This window comes from Anabrus simplex, chromosome 1, assembly GCF_040414725.1.
Source record: "Anabrus simplex isolate iqAnaSimp1 chromosome 1, ASM4041472v1, whole genome shotgun sequence".
Classification (NCBI taxonomy): Eukaryota; Metazoa; Arthropoda; class Insecta; order Orthoptera; family Tettigoniidae; genus Anabrus; species Anabrus simplex.
The window spans coordinates 1,050,396,290-1,050,423,676 of NC_090265.1; the positions used below are offsets into that span (position 1 = coordinate 1,050,396,290).

The window sequence follows — 27,387 nt, forward strand, 5'->3', positions numbered from 1 at the left end:
TCAGATCGAGATAATTTAACTTGCAGTTATTCTCAGATTCTTTTGTAAACTGTATGTGTGGCTCTATGGTGTTTATTCTGTCCACAGCGCAGACGACTGACACGCCCAACTCCGCCCCTACACACACGACAGGTCCCCCCACCCATCCCTCCATTCCCCTTACAGCAACAGATACTAACACAAGTAGAACACGGTACTGTACACGTCAGACAGCCAAGTTGTACGCTTCGCAACCACTCAACAACAGTAAGTAACTATTACGAAATGCACACACAAGCAGACACTTTCTGAACACTAATTTTTAAAAACCTCTAATTTCCATTTTACTTCTTGCCTTTTACAGATACTTATCAATGGTCATAGACCAGGAAAGAGCCACCAACAACAACTGTTTTTACACACTGGTGTGATCTGCATTTAACGCTTTCAAGACCATCAACAACTTCAGCTGCACATACCCATCTTCAAATGTATACATATTTAATAATATTAGAAAATTTGCAAGCTATCTAGTGGTTGAACTTTGTATAAAGTGTAGTGGTGCAAAGTACCCCATACGAACTCAAGCATATAACCTCTCATATTAGACGACCCGTAAACAACGCAGGAACATGTTTTTATCCGTTACTTTGGACTGTAACAAGACATTTGCATCTTAAAGTGTATTTTACCATGTGTTGTGAACATTTCAGTGTGTTTATGTAGTTTATATTTTAATAGGTTATTTAACACAAGTTTCAGGTCATCTGATATACTTATCATTATGAGCGTAATACTAACCACTTTGAAATAAGTCAATTTAACATCTATCACACACAATCTTTTCATTTGACAAGGTATAACACCTAAATGCAACTATTATAAGGGCATAATACAGCTGAGCCCAAGCACATAATCTTTTCATGCCAGACGATTTAATAAAAAAACATAAGATGACAAATTTATTTCAAGAACATGTTTACCCGCAAACTTGGACTGTAACAGATATATGTATATTGAGATGTATTTTATCATGTATTGTGAACATTTTAATGTGTTTGTTTATATAGGTAACATTTTAACAAATTTCAACACGAGTTTTAGGTCTTTAGACGTACTTAAGTTTATGAGCATAGGACTAACCACTCTGAAACATGTCAATTTAACGTCTGTCACACACAATCTTTTCAATTGGCAAGGCACAATACTTAATATTGTAACTAATGTAAGAGTATAATACAGCTGAAGATGACTTTGTAAAGAGTCGAAACCGGTTCTGTTATATAAGGAATTATAATAAATTAGTATTGATCAGGTGGATCTTTTCTTTTCTATGATATATGGTAATTGGTTTCAACCGTCCATGTTATGTACGTAACACAAAGAAACTTAATAAAACTCAAAAAATGAATAAAAATGGATTTGATTTTCATGGACTTCTCCGGAACTCTTGATATTATGGGAAATTGGTGGCCTACTTGATCCACTCAACACCACGCGGTTGTCGCAGGTGGCGTTGATTTACAGCCCATTTGACTAACTTGCATCCCGAAGTCACTTTATACCTGTACACAGAGCTGAGGGGGCTGTGTTTCAATGTTTGTAATATAATTACCGACTGCTTTCACTTAAGTGGAACGAAAATCTCGTTATTCATGTCAGGAGGTTTCGCTTTTGAATACTGTGAAAGTGCACACCTTCTAAAAACTTGTTTTCAAACTACCAGAGATTTTCATTCTTGCCGCCCCATAAATTTAACCACCGGATCCATAAGGCCCATGTTTAAATAGAGCTCTGCCTGTTCCTCTCTGTGTCATTCTCCACATAGGTGATTATCTTATAAAATAATTCTGCATCAGCATCAGCACCACCCGTTCCAGATCTATACACCCCAAAATCATCAAGTTACCTGTTGACTTCAGAGATGAGCCTTACACAGAAGTCACTGCATCTCAGGCAGCAGCGCCGCTGAGTTCCATAGTTCAAATCCCGGTCACTCCATGTGAGATTTGCACTGGGCAAAGTGGGAGGCAGGACAGATACTCTGGGTATTCCAGTTTTCCCAGTCATTTTTCTTTCCAGCAACACTCTCCAATATAATTTCATTTCATCTGTCAGACATTAATTATTGCCCCAGAGGAGTGCAATAGGCTTCGTCAGCCGACACAATTCCTATCCTCACTGCTAAATGGGGGCTTCATTCATTCCATTCCTGACCTGCCCAAATGACTGGAAATTGGCTGTGGATTTTCATTTTCCTGAGCCTTATCGCAGAATTTCATGTTTGTCATACCTAACATTATCGTAGCTTACAAATTCTTCTTTTATCTTGTCCAAAATAGTCTTACTTTCTTGCTGGCAAAGGTGACTCCATTACTGAGAAGTTATGTTGTTACAATGCTATTTTTGTATGTTCTAGTCTAAGATGCTGCTGGACATGGAGGCCAATTTGAAAGCTTTAAAAGGTGGCGCACCCAAAGGCGAGCAGAAGTTGCCGCTCACGAAGAGTGCCATAGCAATGGTCTTTTCTGCCATTAAAGATGGTCTTGGAGCATTATCTTGCAAGTGTTTTAAGTGTGGTTCACCACCTCCTCAGCCTCCATGTGCTACTAGTTCTTCTGATCCACTAGATAACTCCCAACCATTCCCTTGTGCTTCATGTTCTATATCTGTAAGTAGATGGTTTACTTGTTTTTAGCAAGTCTGACTAGTTACATCTCATCGAAATACTTAGTTTGACACTAAAATTAAAGCATGTATAAGACAGAAATCAGATAGTACCCCTAGAATTTATGAACCTATCTTAACCCTTTAATGCCCAGACTAATTTGATTTTCATAATATCTACTTCCTACAATTTATGCTTTTTCTTGTATTTTCAATGTGTAAGCTTTCATTTGCTGTAACATGCCATTTTTGATGAGACACTTTTGATGACATGAAATTAAGTTTATTTAAAAGTAAAATTGATTCAAGACTTCATAATCAGAAACAGGCATATTCTTTACATTGTGGGAAATGATCTTGAAGATAATTATTATATAAACTACTGCTCAGAAAGTTTTGAACACAGGAGGGTTTCTTAGATAATAAGTAATATTAATCACACAAAATCAATTGAAGAAAAAAGCAAAAAAATCCACAGAAACACTAATACACTGACTAGCAAAAAGGTAGATCACTTTGTAAAAATGGAATCAGAAACAAATATATACCAACATACAGGGATGGTTTCCATTTAGGGGGTTTTTATGACTTAGAAAATATGCATTTAACAAATTTACAGATAAGCGATCATAAATACCACACCATGAACTGCTGTTCAACTGTAAATGCTAGGTGCACATTTCGTTTCACCCATGGGCAATAAAACCTTTCATGATACCAGTGAGGATGTTCTCGACAGATTGTCAATAAATATATACTATATATATATATAAATCAATATACAGGATGTATCAGAATTATAACCCCCCGCTAACCCCATGGCACTGCAGCCCTGAAGGTCCTTGGCCTACCAAGTAACCGCTGCCCAGCCCGGAGGCCTGCAGATTATGAGGTGTCATGTGGTCAGCATGACAATCCTCTCGGCTGGGGTTTCTAGACTGAGGCCGCTATCTCACCATCAGATAGCTCCTCAATTATAATCACGTAGGATGAGTGCACCTTGAACCAGCCCTCAGATCCAGGTAAAAATCCCTGACCTTGCCAGGAATTGAACCCAGGGCCTCCGGGCACACTACCCCTACAGCATGGGGCCGGCGTATAAGAACTATACTGACAAAAAAATCAGGGATGCTCTTCACGTTATGTTAAGAACGATGGTGCAGTCGGACTGCCGAAGAATTTTTTTTTTGTTTGTTGAGAAAATGAGGTTACTTTGTTACTTCAAGACACGCCATTCTAAATTGACAAACTCACCATGTTCGCTATCCCAGAGCATAAGGGAAGAGAACGGGAGGGATGGGAAGTGAGGTATATGATGGAGACAGAGATGATGCCCTGGCACATATGCACAAGTTTCCTCGTTTGACTTGCACAGGATTGTCCTTTTCTTTTACAGGCAATATCCACAGTTCATTTATTTAACAGCTATAACTTCACACACAGTACAAGAACACATTGTACTTCAGACACACTTGTCAATCCAGGAATGTGCCAGATCATTTCTTCCTCTCATCTGTTGGTTGCAGTAATGTTCTTTATTATTTAACACGCTTGAAGATGGAATGCTGCCATCCCACGATTGTATATTCCTTCACTCATGACATTGTAATTGGAATGAAACACTGAACAAAGGAAACAATATGCCCAATGGATTGATTACAGTAAATGTTTAATATGCCTCCCTCCTACTTTGGTGCATAGTTCACAATGGTGTAGTAGATCTTTGGACTCTCATCAGGATGTGTCACACATTATCTCTGCCTCCCACGTACCCTCTCTTTCCTTCCCTCATCTGACACACAGCAACAGGCAGCGGCTGGCTCTCTGACATAGAAAATGCGGGAAGTTTGTCCATTTGAATTGCATGTCCGGAAGTAACAAAGTGACCTCATTTTAATGAAAAGAAAAATTTTCCCTGCCAATCTGATTTCACCATTTTTCTTAACATGACATGAAGAGCATCCCTGACATGTTTGTAGGCCTAGTTATGATACACCCTGTATAGTTACAACTAAATACACTGCTGTTTGTTGAAAGTGAAACACCAAGACCGAGAGCTGTGATCACAATTCAATTTATTCCACATATTAGGGATATGGCAAGACACAAATGATTACAGTTACAGAACTGTACATGCACGGTGACCATGGAAATTCAGTACGGCGTAGCGCCACCACGCGCTGCAATCAGAGCCACTAGTCGTCATGGCATGGAATCAAAGAGCGCCTGAATATGCTGCTGGGGAATACTCTGCCACGCGGTTTGTAGGCGCATCCATAAATCATCAACAGTGGCTGCAAGAGGACCTGAATGAACAGGGTGCCGACCGACCATATCCCAGATACGTTCAAAGGTGACATATCCGGCGAATGGGGAGGCCAGGGAAGCAGCAGTATCTGTCGTTTTTCAAAGAAGGCTTGCACATTCCTCGCCACATGCAGCCGGGCATTGTCCTGCTGGAATATGCCATCTGGAACGGCCTGAAGAAGGGGCAGTGCCTCGGACTGTAAAACCTACCTGATGTAACGGTAGCTGTACAGATTGACCTCAAGATGTAGGAGGCGAGGTTGCATGTTATAGGCAATTGCGCACCAAACCATCACACTTGGCATTTGTCCCCTACGCCTCTCAACAATACAGTCTGCCCGATGGTGTTCACCACGGCGGCGTCTAACGTGTATGCGGCCATCACTGTAGGACAAGTTGAAGCGGGACTGTCCGAAAACACTATATTTTGCCACTCAGCATGCCAGTGTCGGTGTTCACGTCCCCATTGCAGTCTACGGCGTTGTTTGTTGCTGGTCAATGGAAGCCGGCGCAATGGCGTGCGTGCCACCAGTCCGACCCTCAGAAGACGGCGCTGAACCGTCGATGCAATCATCCCCACACCAGTTGCAGTGCTCCAACATTGAGCCAACACTGTGGATGAAGCTGTTCTGTCTGTTACGGCCAAGCAGACAAGATGGCGGTCATCTCGCGCTGTGGTCACATTGTGTCGTCCAGTACCCTGTCAGTGCTGTGTATGGCCCTCTTCTCTCTACTTGTTCCACATACGCCTCACTGTTGAAGCAGTGAACCCTGTACAAGCTGCAATGTCACATAATGACAGACCCATCTCCCGGAGCCCTATCATTCTGCCCCGTTCGAACGCACTCACATGCTGTGATGTCGGCGAGGCATAGAGGCACTGAGGTACACGTTTCCACTTCATATGACAGCTCTGCACTGACAGAGAATTGCATAACACTGCCCTGGCCGGTCACACACAGAAGGGCACTGCTGGGCCTACGTGCACACCATCTCTCTGCAATTTAAATCACTTATTATGGTTCAACTGTTCTACATGTCCTCTGATTTTGGCGTGTTTCAGACGATTTTTTTCTGAGTTTTTCACTTTCTACATACAGCAGTGTACTTTAATTATTCAACAGATTGTGATATTAGTTTTCTGACTATGCTCTATAATTTATATAGTTCATAATATAAAGTAATCCAATTACTATCACTTCACTGAGCTTCACTTCACTCACTACACTATTAATGCACAAGCTGTTAGAGGTTAATACAGAATAGGATTATATTGTATAGACTACACCAAAAATACTCCCTATGAAGTTATTTTTGGCACAAGATTTTACTGAGATGTAAAATAGGGTAACAAATTGTGCTGTTCCATACAATTACTACTTTATAAACATATTGATCAGAGCAGATATGTATTGAATCCTATATGGTGGCTGAACAATCAACCAATTGCTGTTAAATAAATAGATTGTTTGTTGTATATAAATACACATTAACATGGTCTTTCTACTTCAAATTTCTTGAGAACCAAATGAAGAACATTATAAGGAAAATTGTACCATCTTAAATTTGAACAGACATGTTAAAAACTTCTCATGTAGAAAAGCTTTAAAAGCCTAAAGTCAATACAGAAGCGTTGAGTTGAGATAAAATGGAGGCAATGACAGATGTGTTATTTTATATGGATATGAAGATATCTAGAAAAGATAAAGAAATAAAACAATATTAGGAAAAGGTAGAAAAGAAAAAAAAGAAGGGTAGAATACAGTTATTATGTACTCATTCTCCATTGACCTCAATCTGCTGTGTACTGCCTGCCATCCACGTTGATACTGAACTGGCAGGTTGCTTGATTGTTTAGGAAGTACTGACAATATTGAGGGAGAGGAGAAGTAAAAGATGGGTGTGAGGAGCTGGGAGAGGAATGAAAACAGGCATGTTACATATGTTATGGGCAGAATATTGTTGTGCTATTTGCTATGAATGTTTAATATTTCATTGTATAATATATGAACATTTTCTGAAATTTCATTGAGATTTAAATTTGGATTATTCCTTTGATTTAAGTGTATATGAATATCTTCATAAATATTAAGCCAAATACCTTTCTGTTATATTTTTAAAATACAAAGGGGTCCAGACAAATGTAGACACTCTTTGATAGTTAATATCTTTGGAACAAAATGACATACTGTTGCGATTCTCGCATGGTAGCGTAGTCTATTGTTTTCTCAACAGATGATGAAAGTCATTTGAATGGCGCAACAATCTTAGCACGCATTTTCCAGCAGATGACAGTGCAGCAATGAATGAAGTAAGATTGTCATTTGAGCAATGCAAGGCCATAAGTACAAAAACATGATGGAGGCACAGCAGCAATGGCGTAATGTGTACGAAACTCAGCCACCAATATGTACAACAATTTATTTTATTCAGGATAAATTTGAAGCCGACGGTACTGTTCAGGATATGCATAAGAAAAGGTCTGGCCGACCTAGAACATCAACAAGTGCAGCTTCCAGCACTGCTGTATAGCAACATTTTAGTAGGTCACCACAAAAATCTGTGAATCGGGGTCCACGTAAAAGCGGGGTAAGCCAATCAACCATACGACGAATTCTGAAGGCTGCAAAGTGTACATTCAAAGATCACAGCACACTGTAAATGAGGACGACCCGATTCGAAGGCTGGAGTAATGTGGGTGGTTTGAAGTCACGCTTCGCGAGGATGAACGTTTTGCAGGGATGGTTATCTGATCAAATGAAGCGCAAATCAAACTGAACGGTACTGTAAACCACCACAACTGCGTGTACTGGGCTCCTGAAAATCCTCACGTTCACATGGAAAAACATGTTAATCTACCCGGTGTTAATGAGTGGTGTGATCTGTCATCATGCCCATTCTTCTTTGAAGGTACCATAACTGGTGAGGTATATCTTCATATGCTGCAAACATCAATTTTATCTGCCGTCCGAGAGGTGTTTGGAAATGAAAGATTTTACTTACAACAAGATGACGCTCCACCTCACTACCACAGAGATGTCAGAGCCTATTTGGATGAAAATCTACCTGGATAATGGATAGATCAAAGAGGAGCTGTTGAGTACCCAACACAGTATCCAGACCTTACACCTCTTGACTTCAACCTATGGGGGACCTTGAAAAATGAAATTTATCAACAGAAGCCAGCTACACTGAATGAGTTACGAGAAACCATCAAGGCGTTTTGTGCTGCTATCACACTGGCAACACTGACAGCCATAGTTCGGTCAGAAGTTCAGCTGCATCAACGTTGTTTGGATGCTAATAGGGTCACTTTGAACACATAAAATAACCTTCCCTCTGTGCATGAATTGTAACGGTATATTATTTTGTTCCATTAACATTGACTATCAAAGAGTGTCTACTTTTCTGGATCTCTCTGTATGTTGTACTGAAGTTTTTTTAAACAAATGTTCAAATACTGATTAAATTGTAAAATATATTAATATTGACTAGGTGGACAATTAAATAATATTTATATGAGAACCCTAAGGACAATTAATCTGGAGTGAGGGGAGCAGGAATGTAAACAAAATAAATTATGTGTATGCATTATGATTTTTTTTTCAGTTTTCTAAATCAGTATTGTTAAAAAAATTCTTGAAAGGCTTCTAATTTACCTATTTGTTCTAGTCACAAGATACACCATCCAAATTTCCCTGCGAAATCAAGTGCCCTTTTCACATGCCTCCACCACCATGCAATAGATGGCTTCTAGAGCGGCCAATGTGCTCTCGTCCTCCTGGTCCAGGGGAACTGGTTGCACGTCGAGTTGACAATGACAGTCTCCTAATACGATGGGGTGCTCCCAGGAATACATCAGTTACCGGCTTTGATGTGAGTAACTGCTATAACTCTATTGGCCCAAAAGTATGTAACTTAGTTATAGAAATAAAAGAAGATCAGAAATCTAGTTTCTAACAGAGCAGATGTGACCAAAAGAAAAAGGATAATAAAAACATGGGACAGAGCTTACTTTAGATTATCATTCATTTGACCAATATTAAAATCAGGGGTGACACAGTGGTTTATAGTTTATCATAATAGCTGCTTTCCCAATTGGTGTAGGTTTGGTTTCCAATTATCAGTTTGTGCCAGGCTCCTCTGCTTTATATTTTCTGTTAGATCTTCTTGGTCAGCTATTCCTCTCTTGTGAATTGGAGGGAATGTTTCATTTCCTTGCCTTTCATGCATTTCCTCTATTACTACAGTCTTCAAGGATTTTCAATCCTCCTTCAGTTAATGATACAAGAGACTGATAACTTCAGTATTGTGCATTTTTTTAAACAATTTGCTTTACATCGCACTGATACAGATGGTCTTATGGTGACGATGGGCCAGGAAAGGGCTAGGTGTGGAAAGGAAGAGGCCGTGGACCTAATTAATATTCAGCTCCAGCATTTGCCTGTTGTAAAAATAGGAAACCATGGAAAACCATATTCAAAGCTGCCAACAGTGGAGATCAAACCCACTATCTCCCAACCAAATGCAAACTCGTAGCTGTTCACCCCTAACCGTATGGCCAAGTCGCTGGGTAGAATTATACATTGATCGTATTGCTAAAAACATGATCTCTGGGTTTTGTTAGTTTGTCATATACTTCAATACTAGTTCAGTATGACAGAATAAAATATAAAATAAATGTTGGGTGTGAGCATCCAGATTAGCTGATCCCATCCATAGGAACATGTAACTGCACTGTCAGCTAAGCAGCTTGAATGGAAATCAGCAAGGACTGATAATGATGTCTTGCTTGCAGGTAATATCAACGAAAATATTAACATGCCAGACATAATGAATCACACCACTTATATCCAAAATCAAAACACACAGACTTACAAAGAAATGTTGCAAAAATATAAGTTGGAATTCCAGAATATTGGTAATGACGTTGGCTTCTGTAATCGTGTCAACGAGTTCATGAAAGTCATACATCAGCTTCCTGGTCCAAAACACCTGACAGTTAAATTTTATGAGATTTGGTGGAGGAAAAAGTTACTTAAAAATCAATGTAAATTCACACAACAAGAAATCCAGAAAGGGTGACCAAGAGAGATAGAATAAAGGGCCGCGAGAAGTATGAATGCCAAAAACTCAATTCCTATACTACAACCAGAGACAAAAACAGTACAGGTAACAATCAGTGACACAAAAGAGGTCTGCAAGGTAGATATAAATAAACTACACAGTTACTTTTCGTCTAGTGTTTCAGTCCCAAATGATTTGGAAAGACAATCATATACTTTCAACACATCTGAAGTAGAATCTGTAGAATTAGAAGATACAATGAACATTGTAATTTCTAAACAAGAAGTAGAGTATGCAATTAAGGAAATAGCCATTGACACATTCCATGGTCTAGACCATATGTTGATGAGGGTACTTAAGCTTCTGCAGCTATCAGGAAAGATAGGGCTGACCAGGAGGGGAGGGGATCAAATGAGGTGGGTAGGGTTGAGGCTCTGGTCATGGGGGATTCCATCGTTAGACACGTGGGGAAAGTGTGTGGAGGAAAGGGTACCAGGGTAGAGTGTTATCCAGGAATTAGGTTGAGGCAGATGTTGAGGAAAGTAGAAGAGAGGGAGGAGGGGAAGGAGAAGGTGGTAGTGTTTCACGTTGGTACCAACAATGTAAGGCAAGCTGATATAAGTACCAACATAGTTGGAGATGTGTGGGATCTGGTAAATGCAGCACGGGTGAGGTTTAAGAAAGCGGAGAATGTTATTAGTGGAATACTGTGTAGAAGGGATACTGACTGGAGGGTGATTGGGGATTTAAATGAGACTATGGAGTGGGTATGTGGGAAACTGGGAGTGAAATTTCTAGATCCTAATGGGTGGGTAGGAGATAGGGATCTGCGCTCAGATGGCCTTCATTTAAACCGCAGTGGTACGTATAAGTTAGGAAATTTGTTTGGAAGGGTAATAGGGAGGTACATTCGGGGAAACAGGATGGCCTAGGGAGCGGTGATAAGGGAACAGGGAACTGGAAATCAAGTAGGGATGACATAAAATTGTTAGTGTTGAACTGTAGAAGTATTGTAAGGAAAGGAATAGAATTAAGTAATTTAATAGATATATATTTACCAGATATTGTAATAGGAGTTGAATCATGGATGAGAAATGATATAATGGATGCAGAAATTTTCTCACGGCACTGGAGTGTGTATCGTAGAGATAGGATAGGAATGGTGGGAGGGGGAGTGTTCATTCTGGTGAAAGAAGAATTTGTAAGCTACGAAAAAGTTAAAGATGAGACACATGAAATTCTAGGTGTAAGGCTCATTTCTAAAGATAATAGGCAACTTGATATATTTGGAGTATACAGATCGGGAAAGGGTAGCACTGACGCGGTTTTGGAATTATTTGATACGATAGTCAGCTATGTGGGAAACAACATGGAAAGAAATGTGATTGTAGCGGGAGATCTGAATTTGCCAGATGTCAATTGGGAAGGAAATGCGAACGACAGGAAGCATGACCAACAAATGGCAAATAAGTTAATATGGGAAGGACAGCTGATTCAGAAAGTGATGGAACCAACCAGAGGGAAAAATATCCTGGATGTGGTGCTGATAAAACCAGATGAGCTCTATAGGAAAACTGAAGTAATAGATGGTATTAGTGATCATGAAGCTGTTTTTGTGGTAGTTAAAAATAAATGTGATAGAAAGGAAGGTCTTAAAAGTAGACTGTTAGGCAGTACCATATGGCGGATAAAGCAGGCATGAGGCAGTTTCTAAAAAGTAGCTATGATCGGTGGAAAACGGTAAATAAAAATGTAAACAGACTCTGGGATGGGTTTAAAGAAATTGTTGAGGAATGCGAAAACAGGTTTGTACCTTTAAGGGTGGTAAGGAATAGTAAAGACCCACCTTATTATAATAGAGAAATAAAGAGACTAAGAAGGAGGTGCAGACTGGAAAGAAATAGAGTTAGAAATGGCTGTGGAAGTAAGGAGAAATTGAAGGAACTTCCTAGAAAATTGAATCTAGCAAAGAAGGCAGCTAAGGATAACATGATGGCAAGCATAATTGACAGTCAAATGAATTTTAGTGAAAAATGGAAGGGTATGTATAGGTATTTTAAGGCAGAAACAGGTTCCAAGAAGGACATTCCAGGAATAATTAATGAACAAGGGGAGTGTGTATGTGATGATCTTCAAAAGGCAGAAGTATTCAGTCAGCAGTATGTAAAGATTGTTGGTTACAAGGATGATGTCGAGATAGAGGAGGAGACTAAGGCCAAACAAGTAATAAAATTTACGTACGATAACAATGACATTTACAATAAGATACAAAAGTTGAAAACTAGAAAAGCGGCTGGAATTGATCAGATTTCTGGGGATATACTAAAGACAATGGGTTGGGATATAGTACCATATCTGAAGTACTTATTTGATTATTGTTTGGTCGGAGGAGCTATACCAGATGAATGGAGAGTTGCTATTGTAGCCCCGGTGTATAAAGGAAAGGGTGATAGACATAAAGCTGAAAATTACAGGCCAGTAAGTTTGACATGCATTGTATGTAATCTTTGGGAAGGCATTCTTTATGATTATATTAGACATGTTTGTGAAATTAATAACTGGTTCGATAGAAGGCAATTCGGTTTTAGGAAGGGTTATTCCACTGAAGCTCAACTTGTAGGATTCCAGCAAGATATAGCAGATATCTTGGATTCTGGAGGTCAAATGGACTGTATCGCGATTGACCTGTCTAAAGCATTTGATAGAGTGGATCATGGGAGACTACTGGCAAAAATGAGTGCAATTGGACTAGACAAAAGAGTGACTGAATGGATTGCTATATTTCTAGAAAATAGATCTCAGAGAATTAGAGTAGGCAAAGCTTTATCTGACCCTGTAATAATTAAGAGGGGAATTCCTCAAGGCAGTATTATTGGACCTTTATGTTTTCTTATATATATAAATGATATGAGTAAAGGAGTGGAATCGGAGGTAAGGCTTTTTGCGGATGATGTTATTCTCTATAGAGTGATAAATAAGTTACAAGATTGTGAGCAACTGCAACGTGACCTCGAAAATGTTGTGAGATGGACAGCAGGCAATGGTATGTTGATAAACGGGGCTAAAAGTCAGGTTGTGAGTTTCACAAATAGGAAAAGTCCTTTCAGTTTTAATTACTGTGTTGATGGGGTGAAAGTTCCTTTTGGGGGTCATTGTAAGTATCTAGGTGTTAATATAAGGAAAGATCTTCATTGGGGTAATCACATAAATGAGATTGTAAATAAAGGGTACAGATCTCTGCACATGGTTATGAGGGTGTTTAGGGGTTGTAGTAAGGATGTAAAGGAGAGTGCATATAAGTCTCTGGTAAGACCCCAACTAGAGTATGGTTCCAGTGTATGGGACCCTCACCAGGATAACCTGATTCAAGAACTGGAAAAAATCCAAAGAAAATCAGCTCGATTTGTTCTGGGTGATCTCCGACAAAAGAGTAGCGTTACAAAAATGTTGCAATGTTTGGGTTGGGAAGAATTGAGAGAAGGAAGAAGAGCTGCTCGACTAAGTGGTATGTTCCGAGCTGTCAGCGGTGAGATGGCGTGGAATGACATTAGTAGACAAATAAGTTTGAATGGCGTTTATAAAAGTAGGAAAGATCACAATATGAAGATAAAGTTGGTTTTCAAGAGGACAAACTGGGGCAAATATTCATTTATAGGAAGGGATGACATGTGTTATGAAATTTTAGCATTCATTGCAACAATCATGCAAACTAGAACTCTGGTGTCCGAGATTCTTAAGACAGGTAGAACCGTGCTTATCTATACAGGAGGAGACCCCTATGGATCTAAATAACTGGAGACCAGTAATCATCTGTTCACTAGTGAGATGAGTAGTAGAGCGACTATGACTACATAGCCACGTGAGCTTTAATGGCAGTCAGTGTGGTTTCACAAACTGTGCTGGCACTCATATCAACACTTCCATTCTGGAATCTATTCTGACATCAGCCAAACACCAAAAGGTTGACTGTAACCTAGTTTTTCTCGATATCACTAAGGCCTTTGAGAATATGGGGTATAAGCACTTAAAAAATGCCCCCCTCTTCTCTTGTCCTACCATCAAAACTGGCTGACCTAATAATGACTGCCAATCAATACTATTCAAATAGAATCCCATTACAAGAAGACCAAACCAATCGTTTTCAATAAAGGTATAATGCAGGATTCTCCCTTATCGCCTGCCCTTTACAACATTGCGACTGACCACATTTTAGAAGAACATTCATGAACAGAGTTCCAGGAAGAACATGAGTATTGTATAATGCCCAGCATTCTTAATATAACCATTCCAGGCATTGCTGATGACACGTTGACTGTAGCAATAAATGAGACTTCAGCTAGAAAGATCACTGAAAGTGTCGTCAAAAGATTAAAAGAAGTTGGCCTAACAGTCAATATCAACAAATCTAAATCCAGATAGACTTTCAACGTATTAGGTTGTGTTACGTACATGTAGTACGTGTTGAAGAGATGTTAAGTACAGAACAAAAATGGCCAGCCGGACACCAGTGGGACCCGAACCCACAATGTGTTGAAGAGATGTTAAGTACAGAACAAAAATGGCCAGCCGGACAAGATGTTAAGTACAGAACAAAAATGGCCAGCCGGACACCAGTGGGATCCGAACCCACAACCTCCCACTGGTGTCCGGCTGGCCATTTTTGTTCTGTACTTAACATCTCTTCAACACGTACTACATGTACGTAACACAACCTAATACGTTGAAAGTCTATCTTGATTACAATGCGGTCGTGAAAATTCAATATTCAAATCTAAATCCATTTCCATAGTAACAGAAAGTCCTACCTACAAGTCTCTAACATTAGACAGTTGCAATGAAATTACATCTATAACTCCTGCAGAGACAAACTATCGCAATGCTACTGTAATCTATAATAATAAAAGGAAATGTTTGTCTGTGTGTCTGTCTGTGCGCGATGCCCAGAAAATCTACAGCATGCAGAGATCTGAAATTTTGAACATAGGTAGATGGAAGGGGGTCCGAATGCACCTCGAAGCCGGAATTTTCATATTAACTTTCTCTGGTGAGTTATGAACGACAAACCATTGGAAAACGTGTATTGGGATATGACAATCCAACATGCTGTCACCAAGATTAAATGCATAGAGTCACTGTCACTAGGCAACATACATAAGGTAGGTCGAGGACACAATTCAAGGAGCCATTTTACGTCCAGGGCGTAGGAAGCCATTTTTGGTCTCATATAGTGTGAGGGCCTATGACGCGGTTGATGGTGAATCGTCCGTTGGATCGGGATGTAAAGTCATGAGCTATTCGAGAGGAGTGGGCTATGTGCCGGAGCCGGGTTTCATCCTCTTCATTCTTACTATCATATATCATGTCATTCATTTCATCTCATTAACTCATCTGATTAGGTGGACGTCATGAAAGTCATTCGGTCGTAAAAGCTCGCTACGAAGATTCATCTCACTTCATACCCGAACCCCGTAGAGAAAGGGGACAAGGGTTGGACATGTATACATTTAGAGAAAACATATAGGACACAAGATAGACGATAAGAATAAACAAGGAATAATACATATGTCAGTCAAGGTGCCATTTTGTGTCCGTGGAATAGGAAGCCATTTTCCTTCAATCCATGATGTCTGTCTGTGTTCATGTGTGTGATGCCCAGCCAAATCCATGGCAAACAAAGATCTAAAATGTTTGTCATAGGAGGGCACAGGATTTCACCTAAGACGCATGGCTGTGTCTAAGAGCAATTCTTGCACCAAGACATGAAGCTGTCAACGTCATCAACAAGCAACACTCACATGAATTATCTGGTTTTCTATAAATTGAAAAGTCTATTGACATGAAATGTCATACAGATGAGGCTGTCAACTACACAACAGATATTTTGAACAATTTGGAGTCACCTGGAGTACCCTTGAACATCTTGGGATGGACGATTGTGGCACCAATTATCCTTCTCAGGAATATGAATCCTTCCCTCTGCAATTAACACGGCTCTGAAACTGATGACAAATATTACTGAAGCCACCATCATGAATGAGCATGCCACGGGCAAAGTAGTATTCCTCGGACTGTAAGTCCATTGAGTAGGAAGTCATTTTTGGCCCGAGACATGAGGAGCCATCAGCCCTTAATATTCAGAAGTGTTTGTGTGTATGTGTGCAAAGTCCAGTCAAATCTATGACACACAGAGATCTGAAATTTTGACATAGGACAATCGCTTAAAGTTGTAGGACTCCATCTTCAAAAACGGTGCTTTGCCATTGTCAACTGTACGTGGATTGTTCAAGAGTTAGAAAGGCAAACTCAATACCATATACATCTTACCTCCAAATGGAAGGACATTAATATAGTTTATTCCGAAGCTCTATAAGCAAAAACAATATTTTTTTGTATTATATATATATCATGGTCCTTTACATGGTTTTAATATTATTTGTACCATCCATCAACCCGGTATCTTAAACACTGAAAGTAACAATATAATAAAAATTAAATAATGTATTTCATGCAATTTATGTCAAAACGATGTGAGTTTATCAATATAATGTTTTAATTTGCTTTCAAATAAATAGTTTAGAAACATCTAATGGTTGAATTAATAAACGCGGGCAAAGCCGCAAGCACATGATAGTTGATACTAAATTAACAATGGAAAAACTTAAGAGCAAACTATATGCATTAGCATCAACTCCACTACTACAAGCACACCAGAAATTGAATGTGCTATCAACTTACTTTTGCCCATCTTTGATCTACAAATTCCACATTACACCTTTACATCGAATACCTACAAGTTTCCTAACTGATACTGACAAACTTATCCAAAGCACCTTAAAAGAAGTTCTTCAACTTCCAATAGATAAACCAGACAGCATATTATACTGTTACTGAGGTAACATTTTGAAGCCCTCTCCGTTTTCATTTTTGATCTGGCAATTTGCTGTTGAAATCTGTGTGCTTTAGCTTTATTTCCTACTTGTTTCCTTTTAATTATTTTCTATGTAACTGGGTGTCACATTTTTAATTTTAAAATGTTCTTCATCTTGGGCGCTAAGTTCTTTGTTTTAAATACTGCATGTCCTACTTCGTCTTCTCACCGCGAGTAGCGCTGTTCCGTTTCTGTTTTGCGCTGCTTGCTGTTGCTGTTGGTGTAATTTTGTTGGCGCAGTCTCTCTCTGGCCTATCAGAGCACAGGTCCATTATTGGGCTGGCTTCCTCGTCATGCAAGCCTGTGGCAGCCATGATTAACTATTCTAAAGCTATGGGAGAAATACGTGTTCCAAGTCAATGCTCTGTTCTGGCTTCGGGCGGACAATAGATACAGAATAGAACTCCTAGTGTGAGGATGTTTTCAACCTCAGAAGATTTCCTTTATTTTGTTACCTTTCTCTTTTCATCGTTTGTGCTTTCTTCGGTAGATTAAGTATACCTTATCAAGCTTCTTTTCCTGTGAGTGTGTAGCTCCATGTTAACACATCATGGGAAGCGGCACCTGAAACTGTAAGTCTTATTTTCTTCATTCTGGAATTGCTTCATCAATGGTGTTTTTGGCCTATAAGGAAACCCGTACAACGCATCATTATATCTTGTGTGTTCGATGTGACTCCTAGAAAATTCATCTGTTTAATTTTTTAATTTAAAAATCATTTTGTTCCTTCTCGATTTTAGTTTGGGTAATTGGGTTTGAGATTTATGTAATTTTGGATCAGATTTCTGTAATAATATAATAAAAATTTTTTGGGGGTAAGTAAGGCAATTGTACTTTTATGTAACCTAAAGAAATTATGTTAGTGGATGGTTTAACGACTACGTGAGTTTCCGCAAAGTTTCATTATTCAGGTTTGATCTTTCTTACTGTAATATTCATCTTTCGTTTACCTTTAAATTTTATTTTATCTTACTATTTGGAGTTTTATGTTCTACTTGATTTTCTTTTCTTCGAGTATGATACCCTATTATTTTTAATCTTCTTTTGGATAGGTGGCTTCTTGCCATTTTAGCCTGTATACATTGCCATGGTGATGTTTATGGAACTATGATTGTTGATTGTTATATGACCTGGTTGGGTGTAATTGATTTCCCTGAAAAGAATTTGGAATTTCATGTAGTAATTACATGTCCATTTTCCCCTTTATGGTATTTTGCTTATTTACTTCCATCACCTGTGTTGGTTCTCTTCCACCTTCGAATGCGGTTTTATACCCTATAATTTTTCTATCTTGGGATCGTGACTTAATTTGTTGCTTGTGGAAACTCCCAAGATGAAACTTCACCCTAAAGAAGTAAATGTAAATTACGGAAAAGAAACATTTAAAATTTGTAAGACAACACAAGTTGAGTAAGAATAAGTGTCACTGAAGGTGACAAGAAGTATATTTAATCTACTACTATTATTATAATTTTAACCTTGTTCTTGTTCATTTTCCTAGGTTGGTCAGCCTTAATTAAGTTTGTGATTAATTGAAAACTAATCGAAAGTTATTTATTTATTTCACAAACAAGGTGATAATTTTGTTGTTAACTTCACTTATGAAATCTTACTGAATTAAAACAATTTTATTTTCATAAAGGAAAGTCTTGTTTTTCTTTAAGTTAACTCTTACCAGTTTCATATTATGCCAGGATTTACCTTCATTCACAGATTTTTGGTAGCAACCTGATCTATTTGTTGTAAGTTTCTTGTTTGTTTTTCCTTATGTTGTGTTTTGAGGGTGTTTTTGTGCTTCTTTTATCTATTATGACTTGTACTGGCTCACAGGCGGTACCGGCTAGTGCAGGTAGTGGTAGCAGAGCGTGGTTATTATTTTTTGGTACCATCTGCTCGTAGCTACCTGAAGGTCATAATCCTTTATTTCAAATTGTTCATTGTACGGTATCAGATTGGTGAGGTGTTGTAAAGAAAAACAAAGAGGTCTAAATTGGTTAAATAACACTATAAAAAGAAGTGCATTTATCTTGTTTTATCATTTTAATTTCCTGTTTCACGTAAATCCATCATGGCGCGAGTGGTCCTATACCCACACCAATTACGGAAAGCAGAACTGGTCTATGATTTGGCTATTCATGGTTTGGAACCAGCTAGTACTGTTTCTTTATGTGCTGCCTTAATGTCGCCCTTCATACAGGGGCTGATTAATCTCTCTTTCATTGATAAGAGCATAATTGGCGAGTCCTTGCATGTTATTAAATCTGCCTTAAGCAAAATAAAAGTAGTGATGAGGGAATTCATTAGGCAACCCCTACTAGAGCACAGATCAATCGGCTAAAAGCTAGAGTATACCACTACTCTGGGTGAATTCAAGATCTTTTGTCCATTAAATATGATGCTGAATGTATTAGTCATTGCACCGACTTGTCTCTTACCTCTAGCATCTCAGCTTGTTGGATTTATTAATTGCCAGTAGAGAAATGGAAAACATGTCATTTGCCAAAGAGGGAAGCTGCTCTAGCCCTAGTTCTAATGATAATCAAAACCATGCTGTGTCTGCTGATAGTAATCAAGCCTAGGATTGTGTAGCCACACCTGTGTTAGAAAGTCTTTTGTCTCAATATGTACTACCCCTTCTCACAACTTCCTAAGATAACTTTTCCATGGAGTCAAGAATTTATCAGTAAACTCAATTGAAGAAAGCATTAGGTCCTAAGATTCCTAGTAGAGATGATTGAATCTGGTAGTGTATACTTTGTTGATGATTTAGGTATTTTTTGGGCTCTGTTCCCTCATTGTGAAGGTATCTAAAAAGAGAGATTTCTGAAACTATCTCTCAGAATCTTAATATTAATGAATTCCATGAATTAGTACTTTCCAAATTCATCCCTTCCCTAGCTCTCCAAGGTTTGATTCCCCAACACTGTTTTAGGACTCAATTTCTCCACAAAAACCTTCTTACCTACATCCTAGACCTCAGATTTTTCTGTAAGTTATTGAGAATTTTATACCTGAAGAAGAGCTGGAAGCTTGCATCTTGAAAGGGATATCACCCTCCTACAGATCATGCCTTTCTTTAACTAAGTGCCCCACTAATTTTGTAGAGTTCACTGAAGATGTGAAACATGGGGACGAATCCAGACCCATCCATTATTCTCCTCCTACTAACTCTGTGTCCTGTTCCCTCTCTACAGTATTATCCAAAGTAGAAATTTTTCCTAAGAAGTGGTTTAATTGTGGATCCAGAGATCTTAGGAATGTTTGTCCTTCAGTAAATTGGAATACTAATATTTGTAGCTTTTCATGTGGGTCAAGGCGACATCTAAAAAGAACTGCCCAATGTCTTCTCAAAAAGGACACAATGACTGTGTACTAAAGGTAATATGTGTGAATCTGTTGAAAATAATTTTTCTGATGATTTTAAAACTGCAATATGCCCACAAGTCTGTAGAAAGATATCTGCTAATGTTGTATCCCAGGGTACTTTTGTGAATGTCGAAGTGAACAATGAACCATCAGTAGCCTTGATTGATTCAGGGAGTGTTATAAGCCTAATTGGCTCAAGATGGTATAATCAAATGAAATATGCTTGTAAACTGCCTTCCTTACAACATGTTGGAGTTGAGTGTGTTACTGCTAATGGGAATAAGATGGAAATTATGGGAGCTGTAAGAGTGAAACTTATAATTGGTAATTTTAGCAGGAAAATTCCATGCTTTGTGACACGTAACCTCTCTTGTGCTATGATTTTGGGGACTAACATCTTGTCTGGTGTTGGACTCATTTTGGACCTGCACAGTAGAAATTTTTTCTTTAAATTTAGGCCAAATAGTAAATTTGATTTAGTACACGTTCCCTTGAAAATTTGTGACATTTCTTGTGTTAGTAATTTACCCCAGAAGAGATCAGTGACATAATTTAGACCTTAATCAATTGTCTAATGCTGAAGCTGATCAAGTGAGACTTCTGTGTAAACAATTCCCTGAAGTGTTCACTAGCAAACTGGGCTTAACCGATCTCCTCAAATACCAGATTGAATTATCTGATCACCAACCTGTTAGATTTCCCCCTTACCGCCTTTCTCCTCGACGCATGATTGAACTAAAGAAAATTGTTGACCAAATGTGGAAAGATGGAGTTATTAGGCCTTCCACTTCCCTGTATGCATCCCCTGTATTCCTTTTTTCCTAAACCTTCTGGTGGATTCAGAGCAGTAATCGACTAATGTTCTCTAAACCATAAGATCATACTGCAATCTATCCTGTTGCCTGATCTGCATACTTGTTTTGGGTGGTTCTCTGGCACTAAAATCTTTACCATACTAGATCTTAAACAGGCGTATTACCAGATTCTTCTATCCAAACAATCTGACCGCATTCATCACCGATTGGAATTTGTATGAAATTTTGAGATTTCCCTTTGGCTATTGTGTGGAGCGGCCATTCTTACCCGGTTGCTCGATTCCATCCTTACCAACTTTAAATTCAAATTCATGTTCAACTATTTGGATGATTTGGTCATATTCTCTGCTGCATTTGAGAAATATTTGGAACATGTTAAAGAGGTGCTTGAACATTTGAGGGGCACTCGTCTCACAGTAAAGTTGTCAAAGGTCACATCCTTTCATCCGATGAAGTGTCTGTTGATCATTCTTGAAACCAGGCAATCAGGGACTTTATTCCACCTAAAGATGTTTCATTGGGATGGTCAACTTCTTTAGAAAGTTTATATCTAATTTTGCTGAGATCGCTGCTCCTCTAAATCACCCAAGGTGTAGGAACGTTAAATACTTCTGGGGTCATCCTCAGTAAGAAGCCTTTGAGAAATTGAAATTCACTCTCATGAATGCCCCTGTCTTAGCGATTCTGGACTTATGCGCTTCATAGTTCAAACTGATGCCTCAGGAAAAGCTAATATAATAGAGTGCTATCGCTGGAGTGTTTCTCCAGGAGTATGACAAAGAATATGGATCTGTTGCTTATGTACCCAGAACCTTAACTAACTTAGAGAGCAAATACTTACTGTATTAATTGGAATGCCTTGCTGTGCTGTTTGCCTTTGATAAATTCCGTCCATATATCAAACATGTAAATTTTGATCTTGAGACTGACAAACAGGGTCTGTCTTGGGTGCTAAACCACCCTAAGAGAAATGGAAGAATAACTAGGTGGGCTCATTGTATATTTTCCTTTAGTTTTAATGTCAAACATGTTAGGGGATCGAAGAACATCATTGGACAATCTTGATACTACAGTCAATCAATCACTACTGATCTGAATCTAGGGCAATCACCCAGGTGGCAGATTCCCTATCTGTTGTTTTCCTAGCCTTTTCTTAAATGATCTCAAGTAAATTGGAAAATTATTGAACATTGCCCTTGGTACGTTATTCAAATCCCTAACCCCCCTTCCTATAAACAAATATTTACCCCAATTTGTCCTCTTGAATTCCAACTTTATCTTCATATTGTGATCTTTCCTACTTTTAACGACCACTCAAACTTATTCATCTACTGATGTCCTCCCACACTATCTCTCCACTGACAGCTCAGAACATACCACTTACTTGAGCAGCTCATTCCCAGCCCAAACTTTGCAACATTTTTGTAACACTACTCTTTTGTCGGAAATCACCCAGAAAAAATCGAGCTGCTTTTCTTTGGATTTATTCCAGTTCTTGAATCAAGTAATCCTGGTGAGGGTCCCATACACTGGAACCATACTCTAGTTGGGGTCTTACCAGAGACTTATATGTCCTCTCCTTTACATCCTTACTACAACCCCTAAATACCCTTATAACCATGTGCAGAGATATGTATCCTTTATTAACAATCATATTTATGTGATTACCCCAATGAAGGTCTTTTCTTATATTAACACCTAGGTACTTACAGTGATTCCCAAAAGGAACTTTCACCCCATCAATGCAGTAATTAAAACTCAGAGAACTTTTCCTATTTGTGAAAATCACAACCTGACTTTTAACCCCGTTTATCTTCATACCATTGCCCACCGTCCATCTCACAACGCTATCGAAGTCACCCTGCAGCCGCTCACAATCTTGTAACTTATTTATTACTCTGTACAGAATAACATCATCTGCAAACAGCCTTATCTCTGATTCCACTTCTTTACACATATCATTCATAAATATAAGAATACATAAAGTCCAATAATACTGCCTTGAGGAATTCCTCTCTTAAATATTACAGGGTCGGGTAAAGCTTCACCTACTCTAATTCTCTGAGTTCTGTTTTCTAGAAATATAGCTACCCATTGAGTTACTCTTTTTTCTAGCCCAACAGCACTCATTTTTGCCAGTAGTCTTCCATAATCTACCCTATCAAATGCTATAGATAGGTCAATTGCAATACAGTCCATTTGGCCTCCTAAATCCAGGATATCGGCTATATCTTGCTGAAACCCTACAAGCTGATCTTCAGTGGAATAACATTTCCTAAACCCAAACTGCCTTCTGTCAAACCAGTTATTAATTTCAAAAACATGTCTAATAAAATCAGAAAGAATGTTTTCCCACAGCTTACATGCAATGCATGTCAAACTTACTGGCCTGTAATTTTCAGCTTTATGTCTATCACCCTTTCCTTTATACACAGGGGCTACTATAGCAACTCTCCATTCATCTGGTATAGCTCCTTCGGCCAAACAATAATCAAATAAGTACTTCAGATATGGTACTATATCCCAACCCATTGTCTTTAGTATATCCCCAGAAATCTAATCAATTCCAGCCGCTTTTCTAGTTTTCAACTTTTGTATCTTATTGTAAATGTCATTGTTATCATACGTAAATTTTATTACTTCTTTGGCCTTAGTCTCTTCCTCTATCTCGACGTTATCCTTGTAACCAACAATCTTTACATACTGGTACTTCTGACTGAATACTTCTGCCTTTTGAAGATCCTTGCATACACACTCCCCTTGTTCATTAATGATTCCTGGAATGTCCTTCTTTGAACCTGTTTCTGCCTTAAAATACCTATACATACCCTTACATTTTTCACTAAAATTGGTATGACCACCAATTATGCTTGCCATCATGTTATCCTTAGCTGACTTCTTTACTAGATTCAGTTTCCTAGTAAGTTCATTCAATTTCTCCTTAATTCCATACCCATTTCTAAGTCTATTTCATTCCAACCTGCACCTCCTTTTCTCTGTTATAATGTAGTAGATCTTTACCATTCCTTACCACCTTTAAAGGTACAAACCTATCTTCACATTCCTCAACAATTGTTTTAAACTCATCCCAGAGTCTGTTTACATTTTTATTTACCATTTTCCAGCGATCATAGTTACTTTTTAAAAACTCCCTCATTCCTGTTTTGTCAGCCATATGGTACTGCCTAATAGCCCTAATTTTAATACCTTCCTTTCTTTCACATTTATTTTTAACTACGACAAAAGCAGCTTCGTGATCACTAATACCATCTATTACTTCGGATTCTCTATAGAACTCATCTGATTTTATCAGCACCACATCCAAAATACTCTTCCCTCTAGTTGGTTCCATCACTTTCTGTATCAGCTGCCCTTCCCATATTAACTTATTTGCCATTTGTTGTTCATGCTTCCTGTCATTTGCATTACCTTCCAAATTGACATTTGGTAAATTGAGATCACCTGCTACTATCACATTCCCTTCCATATCATTTCCAACATAGCTGATTATCTTAATGCTGTCAGTCTGAGTTGGATGAGAACCTTGAAGGGGTTAGTATCGTTGTATCGTTGGTGTTAGCGCCATTCTATCTGATCTTCCCCTGTTGTATCATGAACTTAGTGATCATCAAAACTACATCCTGAGTTGAAAGAATTGTGGATAAAATTAATTCTGGATTATTGGTCAAACCTTACTCGTTATCGAAAGGGGTTCTCTGTTGTAAAGCCTGTAATGTTTGTAATCTCAAAATCATTGTTCCAAAGGTCCTTGTACCTATGATATTTAGATACTATCACTGTTCTCTCCTTGGTGCTTACTTGAGTATCTTAACAACTAGACAAAAGATTAGGCAATTCTTCATCTGGAAGCAAATGTACCAAGACATTAGGGATATTGTCAAAACCTGTACTACTTGTGCTATTAGCAAACCCAGTAGGAATTATAAGGCTGGTTTGCTGTCTTCTTCTCAAGCATCCCATCCCATGGAAAGTTATTTATTGACTACATATGTTCCCTCCCTAGGTCTTCTCTTGGGAACACATGTATTTTTGTGGGTATTAATGCATTCTCTCACTTCCGTTGGATTTTCCTACTAGATCTACTATTTCTCGAAACACTATCAATTGCTTGAATTCTATTTTTGCATCTTTGGTCCCCCCTAAGTTCCTAGTCTCAGATAATGCTAGTGCTTTCATTAGCCATTTATTTAAGAAGTACTTGTTTGGATTGTGCATTTTGCATATTATTACTACTCCGTATTACCCTAATCCATCCTATGCTGAAAGGATGAACAGGAACTTGAAGTCCGCTCTTATCACATGTCATCATCACAATCTAACCAAGTGGGACTCTTGTTTACACTGGTTATCTTATGCCTTTAATTCTGCTTTTTATAAAGCCCATGGGAAAACTCCTATGTCACTTATGTTTTGTTATACCCCTTTCTCTGCGTTGTCCAACGTGCTTCACATTGAAGATCTCCTACCCGATCTATCTCAACCTGATTATGTTACGAAAAACTTGGGATGAAGCTAGGAAAAGGTTGGCTGTCATATGAGAAAGTTAGGGAAAGATAGAATAAAGGTAGAAAGCCCACTAAGTTGAAGGAAGGTGATCAGGTCTTCATCAAATACTACCCCATCAGTAAGGCTATCAACAAGTTTTCATCCAAGCTTGCCCCTAGATATCAAGGGGCTTGTACTATTTTGCAATTCTTATCTCCAGTATCTATGTTGGTGAGTGATCCCATCGCCAAGTGGATTAGACAAGTTCATCTGTCTCAGATTAAACCTGGTTAATGTGTGGTTGCCTGAGTTGTTCTAAACATTTTGACTTTAACCTGGGTTACATTGTTTCTGCTGTAGTATAAAAGGTTTTGGGTTTACTAACATGTTCTTGCTTGGTCAATGTCAGGTTGAGTTGTATTTACCATGTTAGCAATCTGTATTCTGCTAGTGTTCTGATTCCAAGAGTTATTCTATTTCAGTGAGTTGTGGATGTATGTGAGCTGTACTATTTGTATAACTGTGTCTACCAGTTTTAAGCATTGCTTGTGGTGGTGTTATGTTAATTATAATGCGTTTAACTTGTATGGTAGGTAATATGCATAGGAATCTGATCTGAGGAGATGGCTCCATTTGACTTTGGGGTTGATTGCTTTTATAATGTTGTGCTTCGAGGTTTGTGATAAGTTATTGAGATAAATTTATTTATGGTCCTGGTAATATCATTATGAGGCATGTACATGAGGATTTTGTCAACTCCCTTTACTTTTGAAGTTCTTCACGTCCTCCAGTTGTGTGAAGTGGAATTGGATCATAGTGTATTGAGTTCGTAATACATCATCTTTAGCTCTTCAATGCCCTGGCAGTACAGATATACCTAAAATCGTATCTCCGCAACTCCTGTGAATTAATTTGTTGAAAGGTGCTTTGAGTAGTCAACTCATATACTAACCTTATCTATCCTTCTGACGTTTCAATTCATTATTGATTTTGGTTAATCACAAGTTCATTTAATTTTATCTGCCACTATATGGCGTCAGTCAGATGTTAACTTGGTTATCCTCTGCGGTAAATTTTTACTAACTAACTGATCTGTGTTGTCAAAACTAGTAAGTATGGGATTACTAGCTGGACTTAGGTTTTAGCCCACTTGTAGAGTACGGGATCTTCAAGTTAAGCTGGTTTTCCTTCCTCTTCCTTGTGTTTGAGTTTTTCGATCTAGTGAGATCCATCTCCTTCATTTATGTATATTATTTTATATATTTTCTTTCCTTGGAAAAGGTAGCTGTGTGGTTGTTTTCATCCCATGGTGTGAGAGTCATCACTTTGCTTATTATTAGTCTGGTGCTTCACCAAGGTCCCTCAGGACAACCGAAAAGGTTTTGGTTCTCACTTTCTGCTCCTATGGGTCTGTTTAAGTTTCTTGACTTGAGGTACTTTGTGTATTTTTTCTTTGGAAATCAGGTTACTTATCCTTGATACGAATATTATCACTTAATTCTGTGAAGTGCGGTATTATGTAACATTAGGTTGTATAGTGTTTCTGAGTTTTCATTTCCTTTTTTGCTAAGTTACCTTCTTTTCGTTGTTATCCGTGGTGATAACTGTATTGTAAAAGGTTGATTACATTTCATTGTGGTCTTGTCCCTAGCATTATTTTGGTAGTGAAGATTGTTGTCGAGTAATTATTGCTAGCACCCATCATCCCTATTGATTACCGAATCTCCTTCGATTTCTTCACTCATGGTATTG

General features: G+C 38.5%; 1 protein-coding gene across 1 annotated transcript in view; it reads left to right on the forward strand.

The window, feature by feature from the left end:
* Positions 1-27,387, forward strand: part of LOC136857945 (uncharacterized) — a 227,703-nt gene that overhangs the window by 162,973 nt on the left and 37,343 nt on the right. Inside the window, exons 3-4 of the mRNA XM_068228317.1 lie at positions 2,399-2,650; positions 8,626-8,829. Coding sequence (XP_068084418.1) covers positions 2,399-2,650; positions 8,626-8,829 — 456 coding nt within the window. The remainder of the gene's footprint in view (positions 1-2,398; positions 2,651-8,625; positions 8,830-27,387) is intronic.